This window comes from Myotis brandtii, unplaced genomic scaffold (assembly GCF_000412655.1).
Source record: "Myotis brandtii unplaced genomic scaffold, ASM41265v1 scaffold675, whole genome shotgun sequence".
In the NCBI taxonomy this organism is placed as follows: Eukaryota; Metazoa; Chordata; class Mammalia; order Chiroptera; family Vespertilionidae; genus Myotis; species Myotis brandtii.
The window spans coordinates 1,367,656-1,389,804 of NW_005370635.1; the positions used below are offsets into that span (position 1 = coordinate 1,367,656).

At 37.7% G+C, this 22,149-nt stretch overlaps 1 protein-coding gene across 1 annotated transcript in view; it reads left to right on the forward strand.

The window, feature by feature from the left end:
• WDHD1 (WD repeat and HMG-box DNA binding protein 1) overlaps positions 1-22,149 on the forward strand; it is a 58,872-nt gene continuing 36,723 nt past the window's right edge. Inside the window, exons 1-10 of the mRNA XM_005881298.2 lie at positions 1-52; positions 267-359; positions 9,795-9,906; positions 12,511-12,662; positions 13,326-13,437; positions 13,609-13,659; positions 14,756-14,851; positions 17,019-17,111; positions 17,873-17,979; positions 19,499-19,640. Of these exons, the coding sequence (XP_005881360.1) occupies positions 283-359; positions 9,795-9,906; positions 12,511-12,662; positions 13,326-13,437; positions 13,609-13,659; positions 14,756-14,851; positions 17,019-17,111; positions 17,873-17,979; positions 19,499-19,640 (942 nt within the window). The 5' untranslated portion in view covers positions 1-52; positions 267-282. The remainder of the gene's footprint in view (positions 53-266; positions 360-9,794; positions 9,907-12,510; positions 12,663-13,325; positions 13,438-13,608; positions 13,660-14,755; positions 14,852-17,018; positions 17,112-17,872; positions 17,980-19,498; positions 19,641-22,149) is intronic.

Here is a 22,149-nt window from a genome sequence, read left to right on the forward strand (position 1 = left end):
CGTGCCGGGGGTTGCCTGTCCTCTCTCCTGTCGTGGAGGCTCAGGCGGCTTGGTGAGTCCTTCTCTCGCTACTCGCGCCAGAGAGAAGTGTCCTCTTCCAGGATTACTGTCTGACAGACCCTCCATTTGTTTTTTCTGCTTGTGCCACTCGGGTGGGGGAAGACGGGCTGCCGGGAGCATGCCCGTGGGGAGGCTCACCCCCTTGTCCACCAGCCCCCGGCTTTTTCGTCTTTAAAATAATACTAGATGTTATAAAACATTTCCAGAGAGGCGAAGGAAGAGATGCCTGCCACACAGAAGCCGATGAGATACGGACATACAGAGGGACACACGGATGTCTGTTTTGACGATTCGGGGAGGTAAAGTACTTTGAGAAGCAAAAAAAACCGTTTCAGGTGTAAATATTAGAACATTTAGTCTTATATGTTAGATAAGCAGTCAGCCTAACATGACTCGTACCAATATAGAGAAATAAGGTTGAAATATAAAATGGCACACATATTTTCCTTGGATTTATCATTCTATACCAGCGGTTCTCAACCTGTGGGTCGCGCCCCCTTTGGGGGTCGAGCGCCCCTTTCACAGGGGTCGCCTAAGACCATTGGAAAACACATATATAATTACATATTGTTTTTGTGATTAATCACTATGCTTTAATTATGTTCAATTTGTAACAGTGAAAATACATCCTGCATATCAGATATTTACATTACGATTCATAACAGTAGCAAAATTACAGTTATGAAGTAGCAACGAAAATAATTTTATGGTTGGGGGTCACCACAACATGAGGAGCTGTATTAAAGGGTCGTGGCATTAGGAAGGTTTAGAACCACTGTTCTATACGGACTGTCTTGGTAGTTGAAGGATATAAAAAAAAATAGTTGATGAGTGTAAAATCTTACTTCCAGGGGAGTTGGAAAGACGCGGGCTTTCCTCTGTATTTCACCTCTGTTCAATTCCTCACAGCATCTCACGTCACTGATTATTCTGTCGGATTGGTAGGTGCCTACTTGTCAAATTCAGTGGCCCCTTCTATCTTTTTTGTATTTTATCCTCCCTTGGCTATCGTGATGCTGTTTCCTTTTTTGTTGTTTTTAACTTTCTGATGGTTTTCCCCCCTCTAATTTATTTCCTCTGCTTAGTCCCTATGTTGATATTTTCCCAGGGTTATTCTGGTCCCACCCCCACCTCCTTGTTTTAAATTTTTACCCAAGGATATGTTTTCATTGATTTTTAAAGAGAGAGGAAGGGAGGGAAGAAGAGAGTTGCGGGGGAAGGGGGGTGGGGTGGGGCATCGAACCCACAACCTAGGTATGTGCCCTGACCGGAAATCTAACCTGCCACCTTTTGGTGTAGGGAGGACCCCTCAACAAACTGAGCCACCTGTCCAGGGCTATTGTGGTCCCCCATTTTTTTTTAATATACTTTAGTGATTTTTTTACAGAGAGGAAGGGATAGGGATAGAGAGTTAGAAACATCGATGAGAGATAAACATTGATCAGCTGCCTCCTGCACACCCTCCACTGGGGATGTGCTCGCAACCCAGGTACATGCCCTTGACTGGAAGCAACCCTGGGACCCTGAGTCCGCAGGCCGATGCTCTATCCACTGAGCCAAACCGGTTAGGGCTATTGTGGTCCCTTTTATCTTTCTAAATCCCACTCCTGTGCAGCACTGTCTAATTCTGTGACTTCCTCTGTCACATCTATGTTGATTTTTTTTCATTGAATAAAATGTTTACATGGCTATTCCACTGAGAGCTAGAGATACAATCATGTTAACGAAGCACAGTCTTTTCCTTCATTGACTTTAAGGTCTTTTCAGATTGACACCGAGCACAAATTAATCACATAAAACAAATGTACATTTAGAATTACACTCAGAAGTATGAAATATGCGCAATGATAAGCCTAAATGAAGGGGAGTTGATCTAGTTTGAAGAGGCAGGGAAGGCTTCTCTGAAGAAGTACTTCTTTTTATTTATTTAAATTGAGAGAGAGAAACGTTGATTTGTTGTTACACTTATTTATGAATTCATTGGTTGATAATTATATGTGCCCTGACCGGGGATTGAAACTTCAACCTTGGTCTATCAGGGTGATGCTCTAACCAGCTGAGCTACCTGGCCAGGGCATGAGGAAGTGTTTTTTGAGATGAGATCTGAAGACTGAGTAGTAATTAAGTATAAAGAGATAGGTGGTGGCAGTGGGGTGGTGGTGTTGGCGTTCAGGGAAGAGGGAACACCATGTGTAAAGGCCCCGTGGGAATAGGGACTGTGGTATGCTCAAAGAACTGAAGGAAAGCTAGTGATGCTAAAATGTGGATAGTGATGCAGAGATTGACATGAGATGAATCTGTGAAGGTAGGCGTCCTATCCAACGCCTTTTGAGCTTTATTAAGGAATCTTGACTTAATATGGTAGGAAAGTACTAAAGATTTGAAACAGAGAGGAGATATGATCAGACTCTTATTTTTGTTGTTGTTATTGTTAATCCTCATCAGAGGATATTTTTTCCATTGATTTTTAGAGAGAGTGGAACAGTGGGGGAGGGACAGAGGGACACATTGATTGGTTGCCTCCCTCATGAGTCCTGACCAGGGCCAGGGATCAAGCCTGCAACCAAGGTACAGGCTTTTGACCAGACTTGAATCTGGACCCTTCAGTCTGTGGGCTGACGCTTTATCCACTGAGACAAACCGGCTAGGGCCAGACTCTTGTTTTTGAGAGGATGCATGGAAGAAAAGGAGTAGGAGTGGATGCAGAGAGACTATTAGAAGGTATCTGTCTTAGTCTGGTTCATGTAATGGAAGCTCAGACTAGAGTAGACACGGGTATGTAGAAAACAGGATACATTCAGGAAATCTTTTAAAAGTGAAATCAGCCCTAGCTGGTTTGGCTCCGTGGATAGAGCGTTGGCCTGGGGACTGAAGAGTCCTGGGTTCGATTCTGGTCAAGGGCACATGCCTGGGTTGTAGACTCAATCTCCAGTAAGAGGCGTGCAGAAGGCAGCTGATCGTTGATTCTCTCTCATCATTGATGTTTCTATCTCTCTCTCCCTCTCCCTTCCTCTCTGAAATCAATAAAAATATATATTTTTTTTAAAAGGTGAAATCAACAGGATGGATTGTTTAAAAAGGACAAAGAAAAGGGAGGTGTCTAGGATAACATCTGTGATTCTAGATGGGGAAGTAATGGTGCCATTCACAGATGTTTAAAAAGCTTGGAGAAGAGCATATTTCAGAGGTAGAAGGGGGATGGAGATTGAGTTTGCTTTTGGACATGATTTAGTGTAGGATGTCTTTGAGATATTCAATGAGAGAAGTAGCCAGCTGAGTAAATGGGTCTAAAGCTCAGAGAAGAAATGTGGACTAGAGATAGAAATCTACATCTTGAGCTGATGCCTTCCGGAATTCAGGACTGAGGTCTTGACTGGAAATCTAAATGTGGGAGTTGCCAATATAGAGATGGTATTTAATGCTATGAACTTGGATGGCATCACCTAGGGAAGGAATGAATGCAATTAAGAAAAAAGAATCAAGGGCTAAGCCTTGGAACAATTAAAAATATTTAGAGATCAAGAAGGGCTGGCAAGGAAAATACAAAACCAAGATATAAGAATGATGTCTAGAAGCGAAATGAAGTAAGCATTTTGAGGAGGAAATAATAAACTATGTTAAATATTGCTGGTGGGTCAAATACAGGACTGAGAATTCACCATTAGCTTTAGTGATGTGGAGGAAATGGATGATTTTGAGCTTTTTAATGGAATGGTGAGAATGAAAACCTTGCCCTGGTCCGGTTGCTCAGTTGGTTAGAGTGCCATTCTGATACTCCAAGGTTGTAGGTTTGATCTCCGGTTAGGGCACATCCAGGAAGTAACTAATGGATGCATAAATAAGTGAAACAACAAAATTGATGTCTCTTTCTCTCTCCCTCTCTCCTTACCTCCTTTCTTTTCTTTTTTTTTTTAAATATATTTTATTGATTTTTTACAGAGAGGAAGGGAGATGGATAGAGAGTTAGAAACATCGATGGGAGAGAAACATCGTTCAGCTGCCTCCTGCACACTCCCCACTGGGGATGTGCCTGCAACCAAGGTACATGCCCTTGACTGGAATTGAACCCGGGACCCTTGAGTCCACAGGCCGACGCTCTATCCACTGAGCCAAACCGGTCAGGGCTCCTTACCTCCTTTCTTCTTTCTCTCTCTCAAATCAATAATAAAAAAAAAAGAAAAGAAAGAAAGAAAACCTTGTTGCAGTAGAATCAAGAGAATAGAAAGGGAGGATTTGGAGTTAGTGAGTCTGGCACTCAAAGAATGAGGATAATTGGGTAGGAATGTGGGGTCAGGAAAGATTTTTGTTTTGTTATAAAGTGAGAAAGATTACAGCATATGTATGAGTGGAGATGATCCAATAGAGAGGAATAACTTGATTTCATAGCAGAAAGGGGGAAGATTGCTGGAGTGATGTCCTGATTGGGTGTGGGGCTAGTATATTGGGTACTAGAAGGAGAGATTGGCCAAATGTAGGAGGAACATGATCAAATTCATGTGGAGGGAAGGGGCTTCTAAAAGGGATGGGGAGAACATGTGGACAATTTCTATAGATTGCTTCTGTTTTCTCAGTGAATAGGACATGAAGTCATCAGTTGAAAGTGGGGAGGAGGTGTAGGTTTGAAACAAGAGAAATAGATATGAGAGAGATAGTTAGAAGAAATGGAAAATTGAATGAATCACGGAATATAGTGGGATTGCTGTGCAGCAATAAAGGCCTACTTCAGGTTAGTGATCATAAATTTAAAGTGAGACATATAACTCGGTTATTTGTTTTTTTCAGCCTTACTTAGTTCTGCAAGTGCAAATTTTTTTAATAGGCAGAGAGTTGGATATAACCAAGGTTGGGATTTTGCCTGGTAAGTATGACAAAGTCAAAGAGGGCTGAGGGTTTTGAGGGTGATGCAGAGGAGTGATTTTAGTAACAGACTATGGAATCTAAGCCAGTTTAGGAGGGATGTGAGAACTTGAAAGGAGAGACAGTGAAAGGGTAGTTTCATTAGATTGTAGATCCTAATAGGAGTTAGGATATTAAGGGTGCCAGGTGAAAAGATAAGTGATTTGGATGATTAAAGTTGAGATTGTGGAGCAGTTGCTATTGGTAAAGACAAAATCTAGTCTATCACTATGGGAGTCTGAGATGGGGCAGAGGGCAAGATCAAGTATCAGAAGGTTTCACCTATATGGATGTTGAAAACACGAAGAATAATAGGAATAGTGTTAGAAAATAACAATGAACCTTGTGCTAAAAATTCTTAGGGAACTAGGGATATTTCCCTTTAAGAATCTATAGGTGGTCTGATGGCAGTTTCAAACTTGTAAAAAGATTTTATTTTTAAAAAGAGGGTGTGGCAATAGAATGCAAGTGGAAATGAATGAAATGCATGGAAGGCCTACCTCTAGGCCCCAGAGGGATGTAGAAAAGAAATCAGCCATCACTTAAGAGGGCTTAAGAGGAAGCAGTGTCCTTAGAGGAATGTTCAGAAAAAGAGCTAATGATACAGAAATTTTGCTGGTGCCTGACCATGAATCTCATGAGGCCCAATGGAAAGGTTAAGGAGGGGTGGTCTGAAAGGGAACAATGTTGCTCTGTGAGGGTAGAGAATCCAGATGGTGAGAAATGCCTTTGAAATCATTGCCTTTTCGTAGTTAAACGTGTGCTAAGGAAGATAAAGGCATTAATAGAATTTGTCCTGGTTCTCAGAAACTTACAGGGATTTCTTAATTTATCATCTAAATTAGGACACCTTTGAGAATGAGGATAAGGATTTCAAGAGAATTGCAATTAAAATGATGATATTTTGAATTATTTATTGATTAGCAAATTATTGTTTTGGTCTATAACATTTCTATTCAAAAACTATTTGAAAACAATTTTTTCTAAAAAACATTTGTGACATTTAACATTAAAAAAGTCTTTTATATTGATAATTTAACATTAAATATATAATCTAGCCCAGCAGGCATGGCTCCGTGGTTGAGCATCGACCTATGAACCAGGAGGTCATGGTTCGATTCCTGGTCAGGGCATATACCCAGGTTGTGGGCTCAATCCGGAGTGTGGAGCATGATGCAAGAGGCTGCTCAATGATTCTCTCTCATCATTGATGGTTCTCTCTCTCTCTTCCTCTCCATTCCTTTCTGAAATCAATAAAAATATATTTTTAAAAATTTGACAAGTATGGCTTCTGTTTTGATTGGTGTATTATCACAGCTTAATTGGGCATAATTATGAATTACAATTCAAGTTCCAAGTACATTTGTGTTTTATAGATTAGTAAGAACATTGTTCTTACAGTATTGTGCTCTGTGAGAACGTATAGTGTTATTATAAAAAGTAAGAATTTTATCTTTAGCATTGAACTTTTCAAATGAAGTTTGATAGAATTCCTAATAATGTCAGGTGTTTCACTTTCAACATAATGAAGCTGTATTTTGTTTCCATAAACTGAAGGGAAAACTAAACCAATATTGGAATTAATCTGACTCACTTTCTGTTTCAAAACTTTGATGACATTGATGTAAAACCAATATCATTTAACTGTTTGAAAAGCTCTTTTACTAATGGAAACAACACATTAACAGCTATCATTTCACTTTTCATACTTGCACTAGGAAACTTAGAATGAAAAATGAACAAAATTGATTTAGAACAATGTTTTTTTTGTTTGTGTGTTTTTAAAAAAATCCTCACTGGCAGATATTTTTTCACTGATTTTCAGACTGATTTTTTCACTGATTTAAGTGGAAGGGGGGCAGGGGAGAGAAATATCAAGGTGAGAGAGAGACATCAATTAGTTGCCTCCCGCTCTTGTTCCTATTGGGCTAGGGATTGGACCTGCAACTGAGGTATGTGCCCTTGACCAGGAATAGAACCTGCAACTCTTCAGTCCATGGGCCGACACTAACCAAACCAGCTGGGGCTGGTCATTTGTCTTAATGCTGCATTGTCCAGTATAGTAGTTACTAGCTACTTGTAGCTATTTAGATTTAAATTAATTAAAATTAACTAAATTAAAAATTCAGTTCCTCAGTTTCATTTCAATTGCTCAGTAGCCAGATGTAGACCATTTCCATCATCAGAAAGTTCTATTGGACAGCATAGTCATGATTGACAAGATCATGACTTGTCCATCCTGATCAAACTCACTGGGCAGCTACAGGACATGGTTTTCAGGCAGTCTGTGTACTTATGAAGTAGATGCTGATGCTTCTTCAGGAGTTGTTTATCTCCTGCTTTCCTGTGGTTGGTGTTGTCATTCTAGGCCCCATGGTAAATGTCAACTAAGATTTTGTTCAAGTTACATTTTTATTGTCAAGTGCTTGAGGAGCAGACAGAAATTTAATACTTAACTTTTTATTAAACATGTACTTGAAGTATTTTTCTCCAGGTCATTGCTACTGAAAGTTTTTTTGTTTTTGCGAAATTTAAAAAGTATAGCCAATAATAAAATTAGTATTTTTATTTCTACAGTAAATGACAAAAATACTGTAGTAAGAATGTTCAAACTACTCTAAAAGCTCTCCAAAAGACTACTTAACTGTTTCCTGCATATATTTATCTTTTTTTAAAAATATGTATATTTTATTGATTTCAGAGAGGAAGGGAGAGGAAGAGAAAGATAGAAACATCAATGTTGAGAGAGAATCATTGATCAGCTGCCTCCTGCATGCTCCCTACTGGGTGAGCCTGCAACAATGGCATGTGCCCTTGAATGGAATCGAACCCAGGACTCTTCAGTCCACAGGCTGATGCTCTATCCACTGTGCCAAACCAGCTAGGGCCTGCATATATTTCTTGTTAATTCCACTGTACTTTACTATTATTTTTCACTAGACCCACCAACTGGCATTTGCAACTTTGTGTATCTCCTGTGGCTGGTAGACCAAATAGTTGGTAGGGACAGCAATATGAAATGTTTCTCCCATCACCACTGGATACTGAAAAAAATCACTTTCCCTAAGGACTCATATTTGGCCTTACTTTGGTTTTTATCAGTTAACACCTGTTGTCCTTGAAAGGAGGTGTTAATTTGCATCAAGAGAGGAATGGAAAGGGGGAGATGAGTTATCATCAGTTGTCTTTCAGATTTACCTATGTGTTAAAGTGAGAACTCTATTCATTGCATTTGTTACATTACAAAACAGGATCATGACAAAAGCTGGAAGTGCAAAGAAGAGATCTGTCAAACTTACCCCAACGAATTTTGATGCAACTAATACTAATCAAGGATAAATGCTAAACCAGCTGGATGCATAAAACAGGAATATTCTGGGGAAACTGATACTTATGGTCCTCTTACTTATTTCCTATAGAAGGGAGTCCAAGCTCCTCACTCTGGCATTAAGGTTATCCTAAATAGAATGATCCCATCTACATTTTCTTTCTGTTTCCTGTACTGTCTGCTCTAGCGAAACTCCCACAGCTTTACTAACTTCATATTTTGGTTCATGTGTTTTGTCTGTTTGAAACTGCTCTTTTCACCAATGTCAGCATATCCTACTTGTCCTTTGACTTCACAGTGAAAATACCACCCTTCTGATTTTCCAAGTGGAAATTAATCTTTTTCTTCTGAACATCCACAGTTCTTTTTATGGCTCCTCTTTACCATTGTTCATATTATTTTTATATTTCATTGGCTTTTGTATGTGTAGATAGGACACATACTGGATGAATAAAAGCATTTGCAAGACAATATGTAAAATAAGATTTGAGAGCTATAGGTAGCCATTTGCATAATCAGTTTTGGATAATTGAACTCTTGCATCCATTTATTTATTCATTCCACAAACATTTGTCAAAGTTCCTATATATCAGACTGCTTTGTGCTAAAGACACAATGGTTAGCACAGGAGACCTGGTCCCTGCTGTTACAGAGATTTACATACTCATCTTTCTTACATTATTACAAACTAGAGGCCCAGTGCACGAATTCATGCACGGGTGGGGTCCAGCTGGCCTGGCCCCAATTGGGGCAGATTGGGGCTGGGCCTGTCGGGAGGAGGAGATGGTGGGAGATTGGACAGCCAGCCTGCCCCAATTGAGGCCCAATCAGAGCCGGGCTGGCTGGGGGGAGGGGCCATGGGTGGTTGGCCAGCCGGCCCTGCCCCTGATCAGGGTGGTGGGGGCCCACAGGGGGTTGGGGGGAGGGGCTGCAGGAGGTTGGCCAGCTGGCCCCGCCCCCTGATCGGGCCAGTTCACTGGCCACAGTGGGTGTCATAGCGACCAGTCATCCTGGTCCTTACAGCATTACGGTCGCTGGCTTTTTATATATATAGATAAAGACTTACTAGTATGCCAAAGAAGAACTAAAGAGAACATTAAACTCACCTTTTATTTTACAGCATGGGAGGTTAGCAGTCTTTGTTATTGAGGCTTATGAATGTAAAATGAGAAAACATATTATCTAATATCTTGATTTTATTTTAAAAAAACCACCTAGCCCTAACCGGTTTGGCTCAGTGGATAGAGCGTCAGCCTTCGGACTGAAAGGTCCCAGGTTCGATTCCGGTCAAGGGCATGTACCGTGGTTGCGGGCACATCCCCAGTGAGGGGCGTGCAGGAGGCAGCTGATCGATGTTTCTGACTCTGTCCCTCTCCCTTCCTCTCTGTAAAAAATCAATAAAATTTATTAAAAAAACAAAACCAAAACAAAAAACCCACCTAAGTAGCATTCTAAAAAAATCGGACTGAAAACAGGGTGACTTTTTTTAATGAGTGTGTTTCCTTCACAGTTGTATTGTGACTTGTGGAAGTGATGGTGATGTGAGGATTTGGGAAGACTTGGATGATGATGATCCTAAGTCCATTAATGTTGGAGAAAAGGCATATTCATGTGCTTTGAAGGTATTAAAAACAATTACAGCAACTGATGTAAAATTGTACTGCCATGTGCTCTGACCAGGAATTGATCCTTGACTTAACACCCTATTTATAAATAAGGTCATTCACAGGTAACCTGGGCTTAGGACTTAGACATGTCTTTTGGGGCTATTATTCAGCCCACTATAAGTACTATAGTCAGTGCTGAAATGTTTTATTTAGCTTTAGGAATAGAGTGTATGGGACTTCATTGAGATGACAGTACCAAATAGCCATGCAAAGTTAACAATTTTATAGTGTATTTCATTTAAAACATAATTTCTTATAAACACACTTTTTTATCCAGCAATACAGGAAAGTACAGTTAGATGCTTTATTTGAGAACAAATTGGAGAAAATATCATCCTCCAAAATAGTGAAAGTGGATGAATCAACATGTTTGTGGGTAGTAGTACTTTTGCATAGTATTTTAAAGTGTCAGAGCCTTTTAACAAAAACATGGAGATGTATGTGGAATTATCTCCATTTTATTCTTGGAAAAACCAAAATTCAGAGTAAGGTCAAATGACCTAGTATGGAACACAATGGGCTAAAGCTCAGGTCATCCTCTGCTGGGTTCCATTCCTCACCACTCACCTGGGAGAAGAGTGGTCTGTGCAGATCTAACCAGAGCCCTGATCTTTTGGACCATTTTTCTTTTTCAAACTTTTACTAATTGACAAAGTACTGATAGTTATTTGGTTTCCCAGTAGATTTGTTAGAAAATGACTTCAATTCTATATTCAGGTCTTTCAGGTAAATGAGTACAGTTATATACTTTAATATTAATAGAGGGCTAGTTATCATGTTAAAGAGTTACCAATATTCTTTATTAGAGCTAAGGGTACTTAATCAGTACTCTACTAAGAAATCTGTCTGCAAGAAATGCACAGCCAGGTTGCAAAATTCTTGTAGATGTGCACACGTGAATAGTTAGTTAGTGTATCTGTAGTTTTGCCAAAGAACATTTAGCATCATCAGTGTTGTCTTAAATTGGTTATAGTTTTTTGTTGATTCTCTTCTTGTTTTCACATTTAGATTATTGTCAGCTTTGCTTCAATCTTATGAATTTATTGTGGATTGTTTAATTACTTACAGTAGTTATAATGTAGGCATAAATAGTACTTTTCACTAGTCTTCCAGTAATTGAACTTGATAAATGTATAATTACAGTTTAAATTTGAAACATCTGTACTGTTATTCAAACAGATGTATGCATTCTCCCAAATTTTGCTGTTTGGTAACATGTCATTCTTATCATCAAGTTCTCTTTCCACTGGAGTGGAAGCAGGTGCTATGGGTAGGCTAAGGGTCCTAAATGTGCAAATGTGGCTGAGACGTATTACTATATGATAGCGGATATTTATTAACAAACTTGAATAGTTTGTTTATAAGTGGTTATCATTTAATCAAAATTAATAAATTGACCATATGGTTAATCAAAAATTCTATTGGGTTGGTAGGCTATGATTTAGTATGTTGGGACTTAATCTCTTTTTTTGCAAAGTAATCAAACTATAGTACTGGGGCAGATCCTTAACCTTTTATGACTCTTAGCTAAAAACTCTGCAAAACAGTGGTATTTGCTGATCATTTAGAAGCCTGAGATTTTCTGTGTACTTAGTTGTTTTCTTTTTTGTTAATCCTCATCTGGGGATATTTTTCCACTGATTTTTAGAGAGATTGGAAGGGAAGGGGAGAGATGGAGAGAGAAAAACATCAATGTGAGAGAGACACATCGGTTAGTTGCCTCCTGCACATGCCCAGCAGGGATCGAGCCTGCCACTGAGGTACGTTCCCTTGACTGGAATTGACCCACGACCCTTCAGTGCATAGACTGATATCATTGGGCACACCGACCAGGGCTAAAATATATTTTTATTGCTTTTAGAGAAGGTGAGGGAGAGTGAGAGAAGGAGAGGAAGAGGAAGAGAAACATCAATATGAGAGAGAAATATCGATTGGCTGCCTCCCGCTCTAGCTGCAACCTGGGATTGAACCCACAACCTGGGTATGTGCCCTGACCAGGAATTGAACTGGTGAACTTTCAGTACACAGGATGATGCTCAACCAACTGAGCCACATTAGCTAGGGCTGTTTAGTGTTTTTAAGAAGGTGCTGTGGATTCTGCATTTAGATTTTATCCTATTCCAGAAAGACATGTAATTATTTTAGTGTGGAAACTATAGTGTGACCCTTGTGGCTATATCTTTTAATGTGCTCATCCCTCACTCAGACTAGCTGTGTTTTCTCTGAAAAGCTCTCCTATGTCTTTTTTTTTTAAATGACACTTGGAAATCCATAAAAATACTAATGAAATATTTTTCTTAACCAGAAGTAAAAGAAAAATCAGAGGCTAAATGTTTGGCTGGTGAAGTTTTCTAAAGGCAGCAAATAAATTTTTCTTGCTAATACACATTTCAGGAAAATTGTACGCTGATAATTTTTTTTTTTTTGATACATGCTATATTTATAAGGTTGTTTTTTGGTTTTGGTTGGTTTTATTTTTTTTTAAGAATATTTAACGATGGAGAGATTCCCAATCAATTTGGATTTGTCTTGCCAATATTTCTTATATTTTTCTTTTAGAGTGGAAAATTGGTCACTGCAGTATCTAACAATACTGTTCAAGTCCATACATTTCCCGAAGGAGTTCCAGATGGTATATTGACTCGCTTCACCACAAATGCAAATCATGTGGTCTTTAATAGTGATGGTACCAAAATCGCTGCTGGATCTGGGTAAGGGTCTTTGATATCAGAAAAGGAAATAATTCTGTTAAAACAGAATGGTCTCGTTCATTGCTTTCAGGGTAACATTTTCATGACTCTGTTCACTTAATTTTTGTATTAAAGTCTTTAAGTAATAAAGGTTTTTGAGGGCAAACTTGTGCTTATGAATTGAAATATATATATTGCTTTGCAGACAGTCTGTTTGGTAAATGATGAAAAAGATTGGTAAAAGATGATAATTTGATAGAAGATTTTAAAAATTATTTCAGGTAGAACTGGGCCTGTACAGTCAGGATTTTTGTGGTTTCCTTTGAGGTTTATTTATCATAGTAAAAATATGTAATTGGTGAGTTGCCAAGGTGGAATAAAAGGTACAGCTCTTTTAAAAATGGTTGTGACTGTAATTAGCAAATCATAGAAGTCTAAAATCTAATTATGGAAGCAACTTATGAAGTATATGTATTTTAACATAATGAGAAATCTGGACTTGTGTTTGTAGCATCTTTATAGAGCAAAACTAAAAGGTCAGTCATTAAATCTGGCTGTCAGACTTTACAAGTTGCTTTAAAGAGTTATGAAATTTCTTGTGATTTTGATATATTTGGATCATAGCTTTTAGGAGAGTCTTTTGTATTGGCATTTATTCGTGTACTTTACTTTTATTGTTCATAGTGACTTTCTAGTCAAAGTTGTAGATGTGATGGATTGCAGCCAGCAGAAAACATTTCGAGGACATGAAGCCCCTGTTTTAAGTCTTTCCTTTGATCCTAAGGATGTCTTTCTGGTAATAATTTTCCTCTCTCTTCTTGCATTTTTCTTTATTATGTTTAAAATTGTAAGAGAATTAGAAATTTTCACCCAGTTGATAAAAGCCACTTTGATATATTAATCGAACCAGTTTCCATATAGTATTATGGTTGTAACTACAGAAAAATCTATTGTTTTATTCCTGCAGGCATCAGCTAGTTGTGATGGATCTGTCAGAGTGTGGCAAATTTCAGATCAGGTAAACTCATCAATTTGAATTTAAAACTTTTGCCCATTTCTGTAATATATTGAGTGTTATATATTGTATTATTTGGTCAAATTAATAATACTTTTTCTTTATAGTTTGTTTCTTTTGAGTAGCATTAGTAACTGTTATTGTGATCAATATCCATAATCTAATGCAAAAGATCTAATGTTGAAGACTAATTGCTTTTTTACTCAATTACAGGAAAATTTCATTTTTAGGTTTTATAAATAAGGGAAATTCAGTCATTATTAATTATTTACAAACTAACTGCCATCTGTTGGGATCTAGATATTGGGATACAAAAATAAAATAAGCCCTAACCGGTTTGGCTCAGTGGATAGAGCATCGGCCTGCGGACGCAAGAGTCCCAGGGTCAATTCCAGTCAAGGGCATGTACCTTGGTTGCAGGCACATCCCCAGTGGGGAATGTGCAGGAGGCAGCTGATCGATGTTTCTCTCTCATCGATGTTTCTAACTCTCTATTTCTCTCCCTTCCTCTCTGTAAAAAATCAATAAAATATATTTAAAAAAAACAAATAAATAAAATAAAATAAAGCATGGGCCACACTTAGTTTGGATTCACATAACAACTATTCTAACCCAACCTGATAAAAGATTTTTTCTTTTTGTTTTTTTATTTATTGCTTGTGTTTTTGTTTGTTCTTGACAAAAGTTCCAAAGGAGGTGTGAAGAAAGTACTCTCCAGATTGGCAGAGGAGACAATTTATTCTTCCTGATCTATGAAGTTTATTTTTGTAGACACTTTAAGATTTTAATGTAATAGGTTTTGTTTTGTTTTTTTTGCGTGTGTATATGAAAGTTTGTTCAATGAGTGTAGTTTACTTATTTTACATAGGAAATGTTTCTTTTAATTTAATTACTTAAAACTTGAGCACTTTATACCTCTGAAAGACTTAAAGTAATTTAGATAAATCAAACATTGTCATAATTAGATGAACGTGAATTAACTTGCCTTTTTTTATGAACTACATATCAATTTGAAGAATCCACCTATTAAATATATTCAGTTCTGCATATCTTTTGGGGAGAATTTTTATAAAGGGAAGTAATTTTTTTTTTTAATTAGACATGTGCTATTAGTTGGCCACTGCTACAAAAGGTCAGTGATGTGATAAATGCAAAATCAATCTGCAGACTTGCTTGGCAGCCAAAAAGTGGGAAGGTAAGTGACTAATTTTCAACCTTTTAAAAATTTATTTGTTTCAGTTCTTATCAAGTTTGAATGTGAGAATAGTTTTTAAATTGTAACTATTTTATTTGGATTATAAATTTTTGAGCCCCAGGCCGACTAATTAATATTGAAATGCTATGAGAAACATTTCAGCTTTTTAGGAATCTTTTTAAAGAGTACATTTTGCATGAATGAATTACTTCTATATTCTTTACATCTATGTTTAATGGAAACAGTCTTATTACGTCCACTCTTACCATCAGTATTTAACATTTTGAAGATGTACTAGCAGATACAGTTAGACACTAGAAAGCTATGGGTGGGTTTGGATGGAGGAAGGAGAATGCTCATCTGCAAATAAAATGCTTGCATATAAGGAAATTCCAAGAAAATGAACTGGGAAAATTAAGGGAGCTGTAAGAAAAATTAATATTCAAAAACAGTAACAGCCCGGCCAGTGTGGCTCAGTGGTTGAGCATTGACCCATGAACCAAGAGGTCACTAGTTCGATACGTGGTCAGGGCACATGCTCGGGTTGTGGGCTTCATCCCTAGTTGGGGGCGTGCAGAAGACAGCGATTGATGTCTCTCATCGATTTTTCTATCTATCCCTCTCCCTTCCTCTCTCTCTAAAATCAATAAAAACATTTTTAAAAAAACAAACCAATAATAATCCTATATATAAATAATAGCCATTAAAAAATACAGTGGGCGAAAATAAAACACTTATTTTCAAAAAAACTTTTGTATCAAAAAAGATAAAATAACTAGGTATAATTTTATAAGAAATATGATGAGCTATATAAAGAGAACTTTAACATACTAGCAAGAGGACTCAAAGAAGACTTGTTAAATAGAAAAATATATCCTAGTCTTAGGAAATTTTTTATATAAATAAAGATGTAATTCTTCCCTAAATTATTCTATAGTTTGGACAACATTAAAATATAAAATATCAGTAAGATTTTTGGGGAAATCAGATAATGCTGATTCTAAAATCCATATGGAAAACTAAAGTCTTAGAAAAGAAAAATGATGGAGTCTAACCTTTCATACTAACCTTTCATACTAACCCAGGACAAGGACATATATTATGATGCTGTAGGAGTTAAAAGTTTGCTACTCTAGACAGATACCTATTAAACAGAGAAATGGATCCAATATATATGGAAATTTAGTGTATGGTAAAGGTGGAGAAAAGGAGATTTAGTAACTATATTGGCAAAGGGCATGGAGGTGAGAACCATTGAGGATGACCTTCTTGGAGGCTTCCTACCACATGGTGAATCTGCTTTATTCTGTCAGCTTTCCTGTATGTGTGAAAATTTTCAGAAAAGACGATTAATAAATTTAATAATATAAAAAATAAATCTTTTTGTATGATAAAAAATATTTCAGAGCCAAAGGACAAGTGAAAAACTGGGAAGTTTGAAATAATATGACAGAGAGCTAACTTCATTAATATATAAAGATTTCTTATAAATCAATAGGATGCAAAGAGAAGGATGTGGGAATACCTTCCTAGTTGCTAGATGGGATGCTGCCCAATTCATAAGATTTATGAATCACTTAATAAAGTTAATTAGGTCTTCAAAAAAAAAAAAGACAAGGACATGAGCAGATAGAGTATAGAAAAAGATATACAGATGGCTTTTAAAATGTGATAACATATGCAACCTTTCATACTAAAGAATACAAAATGAAGCTATAGTGATAGTCTATTTTTCACGTATGATATAGTCAAAGATCAAAAGCAACGTGAAAAGAGTATACCATTTTAAATTTCTTCTAGTCTATTTCTTTGGAAGAATACATAGAAAGATACATTTCCTTTTCTTAAATTTTTCAAGTATTCTGGCTCTATTTCTTTTCTTCTAATAAATGAGATGAATTTTTAGATCCAAAGGCCTTAGATACCTTAAAAAGTAGTGTTAAAAACATAGTAACAAGCATTCTGTTTTTCAATGAAGCAGTAGAATGACTATCACCCATTCTTTGCTTATCAAAATTTTAAGTAATTTTCTGAGTTTTGTTAGTTGCCAGTTACAATACAAATTTACTCTAATGTTGTGTAAGCTTGGGATGAATTTTCTGCCTTTTTTCTCTTTCAATTTAATTTAACATAAACTTTTGTTTAATCGGTTTATCTTTTCTAATAGTTACTAGCAGTTCCTGTGGAAAAATCTGTTAAGCTATATAGAAGAGAAACTTGGAATAATCAATTTGATCTTTCAGATAATTTCATCTCTCAGGTAGGTTTTGTAAGTGACACTTTCAATAGGATAAAGGGAATATTTAATGCATACTTTGCCTAAATACAGTTTCAGTTAAATGTTGTTAGAAATGGAGAATTCCAGTCTGTTGTGTATGTGTCCATCTTCTTCCCCTTAGCCTTTCTTCATTTAGCCAATAACTAGACAGTTTTTCTTTGAGAAATTTGATAAGAAAAATCTTTTAATTTTTAAGAAGTCAAATTTAACCCTAACATAGTATTAGAAGTTATTCTCATGTTAGCAGTATTTGACCTTTATTTTTAAATGAGTTGTACTGAGACTTGTGATCATAGACTCTACAATTTTAGAGCAGGAAAAGTTTTTGGTCTGTATTCTCTCTCACTCTCACTCTCACTCTCACACACCCATTTTGCAGTTAAGGAAACAGAGGACAAGTAGTTGAGCAATGGCTTACTAAGGTTCACTTCACTTCTACTTTTCTTTATCTTGATAGTGACTGCTAACAGGATACCTTGTGTTATCTCTCTTGCCAGGATAATAACATTTTTCTAGATTTTGCTTTTAAAATTGTGCCAGTATAATTTTCTCATGATAAATTAATAGCTGCTTGTAATAGTTGAAACTTATTGAAAAAGAAAGAAGTAAGCAAGCTTTGTCTTCAGACCTAATTAGAAGTTACCTGGAATATATTGAATAAGGGTTATAAAAATTAGAATTTTGTAAGGTAAGTGTTTAATTTCAAATTATACAAAATTGTCATTTATTGTTTTTCTTTATAGACCCTCAATGTAGTAACCTGGTCTCCTTGTGGGCAATATTTAGCTGCAGGGAGTATTAATGGTTCAATTATAGTTTGGAATGTGGAAACCAAAGAGTGCATGGAAAGGTATGATTCAATGTATCTTTTTTCTCTTTCTTGCTTATTTTAATTAGACTTTTGTTTGTCTTATGAAACATTTCAAATTTGTAATTATTAGATTGTCAAAATGCAAACAAAAACCTACTAGTTCATCAAAGGTCATTTAAACCTTTTTATTTATTGACTAGAGGCTGGTGCACAAAATTCGTGCACTGGGGGGGGGGGGCGAGGAAGTGTTCCCTCAGCTGGGCCTGTGACCTCTCATAGTCCAGGAGCCCCACGATCAGTCGCTCCGCAAAGGCAGGCCCCACCCACCTGCTGCAGCGTCACTGGCTAGGTAGCCTGGGCCTCCCTCTGCGGGGCGATCCATCGTGGGGCTCCATGATGGATTGCCCCAAAGAGGTAGGCCCCGTCCACCTGGCTGGGGCTCCATGATGGATCGCCCCCACAGAGGGAGGCTCAGGCTACCCGCTGCAGTGCCGCCGTGGGGTAGCCTGGGCCTCCCTTTTTGAGGCGATCATGGAGTCCCCCCCAATTGATTGCCCTGCCGGCTGGAGGCCTGGGCCTCCTTCTACGGGGCCATCATGGGTTGATGGCCGGGTCCCGACCAATCGCATCACACCTGCCTTGACTGGACTGGCACCAGTGGGTGTCATAGCGTGGTTGTCCGGACGGTCATTCTGATGTTTGGCTGTTTGGTCGATTTGCATATTATGCTTTTATTATTATTACTAGAGATTCGTGCAATAGGCCTTCCTTTCCCCTGGCTGCTGGCACCAGTTTTCCTCCAGCACCCAGCACCCAGGCCTTCGCTCTGGCTGGGCTCCAGCCGGAGCCAGCCCAGGGGCCGTGAGGCTTTCGCTGCTCTGTGGGCCCCACGGCCGTGAGGCTTTCGCTGCTCCGTGGGCCCCTCGGCCGTGAGGCTTTCTCTGCTCCGTGGGCCCCGCGGCCGTGAGGTTTTCGCTGCTCCGCCGGCCCCTGGGCCATCACACTTCGCTCCACCGCTTGGAGCCTACGTATGCAAATTAACCGCCATTTTAGGTTAATTTGCATACTCTCCTGATTGGCTGGTTAGCGTAGCGAAGGTATGGTCAATTTACATGTTTGTCTATTATTAGGTAAGATTTATTGATTGTTTTGGCCCTGGCTGAGTAGCTCAATTGGTTAGTATCATCACGATACCCCAAGATTGTGGGTGTGTTCTTTAGTCAGGATACATATAAGAATCAACCAGTGAATGCAAAAATAAGTGGAACAACAAATTGATATTTCTCTCTAAAGTCAATAAATATTTATTGATTGTTTTATTTGACCATTTTATTTTTTAAATATCATTTTTAAATTACAGTTGTATATTAGCTTTAGGTTTATAGCATAGTTTTAGACAATTATAATTTACAAACTGATTCCCCCAATAATTCAGGTACCTATTGGCATCATATGTAATTACTACCATTTAATATTTTCTAACAAAAATTTACCTAAAGAAATGCATAGTTTACATTTTTCTTGACAGTGCCTTAAGAACTTACTTTTTAATTTTTAGGGTGAAACATGAGAAAGGTTATGCAATTTGTGGCCTGGCCTGGCATCCTACTTGTGGTCGAATAGCTTATACTGATGCAGAAGGAAATCTAGGGCTCCTGGAGAATGTTTGTAACTCTAATGGAAAGATACCAAGCAGTAAGGTAATAAGTAATATGGTAGAACAGTTTCTTCAGTGTCTTTCTGTGGTTATGTAGATTTGGAAAGCATCACAAACTACATTACTTTCTTGGAAAATTACAATTCATGTAACTATATTAGATACTCGGTAATGATTCTGTAATAAAGAAAACTGTTTAAACTTGTTTAACCTAATGTTTTCCAAATATATTTTACTAAGAAGCTGTTTTTTCCTCCATATAGTGCCTATTAATATCCCTTGACTTTCTAAGAAACACCTTTGTGAAATACTGTTTTCCTATCTAGGTATTTTCAGGATTGTTAGTTAAATACTTTTCTGCTAAAAATTGTAAATCATCTTCTGAGCCTTCAGTGTGTTATAATGTTTTTGCTAATGGAGGGTCTTTACCTTCAATTTGTAAAAAATGCATTATCTATGAAGAACAATAAAATGAGGTATGCTTGTAAATGTTTCATAGGTAAAAATTAGGTTAATAATTGTAACTTAGTTTTAGCCTATAAACTTTTTCTGCTCTGAATTAGCCTTAACTTTTAGAGTTCCCCATCTACCTCTTATGCTTAGCCATGCAGTCCTTTTGAAGGCTTGCTTTAAACAGTCCATCTTGAAAAATAAATAAAACCAAAAAAAGAGAGAGAGAGAAAGGAAAAAGCAAGTTAGTCCACCTTGTTTTATACTTCCTTGCTTTTGTTCATTATTCTCCCTGCCTGGCAGATATACCCATTCATATTTTAAGTCTTGGTCTTCCAGCTGAAGATTGTAGACTTTATACGTACACTTATTTCTGCTCAGAAACCTGATACCTCAAACCCCCATTAAAACTACACTAAAGGAATTTTTAAAAATGCATAATCCCATAAGGTTAAGGAAGACAGTTGAAGTGAAAATGGCAACTATTTTGGAAGCTGGAAAATAGAAGCATGATTGGAGACTACCTTTACCTTTTCAAAAAGTTGAATTCTAAGATGTCAGTTGAGTAAAACAGGTCTAGTTCAGCTTGCCTAGATGACTCCTAAAAGACTGAGAATTTCATAGCACTAGGTACTTCTAAAAGTAGGGCTGAAAACAAGCAAGTAGATATCAGTGTCTCAATATCAGTGTGCACAGCCTGGGTAATTCCCCTCCCTCATCCCCATACACATTCTGGTAGAATGCCAGAGATTTATTCTTTAGTAAAGGTAAAATAGAGAAAGTCACCCTGACTGGGTAGCACAGTTTGTTTGAGCATCATCCCAATATGCCAAGGTTACGGGTTCGATCCCCAGTCAGGCTACATACAAGAATCAACCAATGAATGCATAAATAAGTGGAACAACAAATTGATTTCTCTCTCAAGTCCTATATAATAAAAGGCTAATATGCAAATTATCCCCTCAACCTGGAGTTTGACCAGGAGGTGCGGCTGGCCGGCCAACCTCCCACATCCCCTCCCCCCAACTGGCCTGGCCCTATTGGGGCAGGCCTGCCAGACCCCACCCATGCATGAATTCATGCACCGGGCCCCTAGTTAATAATAAGATTACTGATCTTATCTTTAAAAAAAAAAAAAGAGCGAGAAAAGGCCTTTGGTCTAGGCATACTTACCAGTTTCGTGACATTGGGTGAAGGGGGAATACTGTACTGAAAGGGATTAAGTAAAAGTGTATATGCTGAAATGTTGAAGTTCCCAGTTCACTTTTTATACTTGGGTCCCAGAGCAATGTCAACCAGTCTTAATGCTTTTTAGGCTGGAGGTTTGGAATCTTAGGAAAATTTGTTCAAGAAAAAAACCTAAAGAGAGAGAAGATTCTTAACTCCAGGAAAAACAAAAAGTTGTAAAAGAAAAGAAACAGGATCATAATATGTTACATCTGTAAAATGAGAATAGGAGTAATGCCAGCATCTAGAGTTATTGTGAGGATTAAATGAATTAGAGATCAAAAAAGGAAGATCAAGAAAAATTCATGTGACTTTAGTAGCTTTGCGGTTGGAAGATGAACACAGTTTCTAGAGAGCTAGAGTGGTCCAGGGAAGCTTCTTCTATGGAGTGAAGGAAACATTGTCTCCTGAAAGATCTGAGTAATCTGACATCTTTTTTCAATAAATTTATAATAATATCCTTCAAACACCAGAAACTTAGAGTCATACACCCTGTAAGACATCCAGAAATAATTCATCAGGAAAGTTTGAATAAGTTTGAGATTATGCTAAGGCAGCGGTTCTCAACCTGTGGGTTGTGACCCCTTTGGGGGTCGAACGACCCTTTCACAGGGGTCGCCTAAGACCATCGGAAAACACATATATAAGTACATATTTTTTTTGTGATTAATCATTATGCTTTAATTATGTTCAATTTGTAACAATGAAATTGGGGGTCACCACAACATGAGAAACTATATTAAAGGGTCGTGGCATTAGGAAGGTTGAGAACCACTGTGCTAAGGTGTCTTGACTGCTAGAACCATGTAAGTGGCCCAAAGACTTAAAGATGGCATTGCCTAAAAACCAAGACAACTATGTAAAGACATTATAAA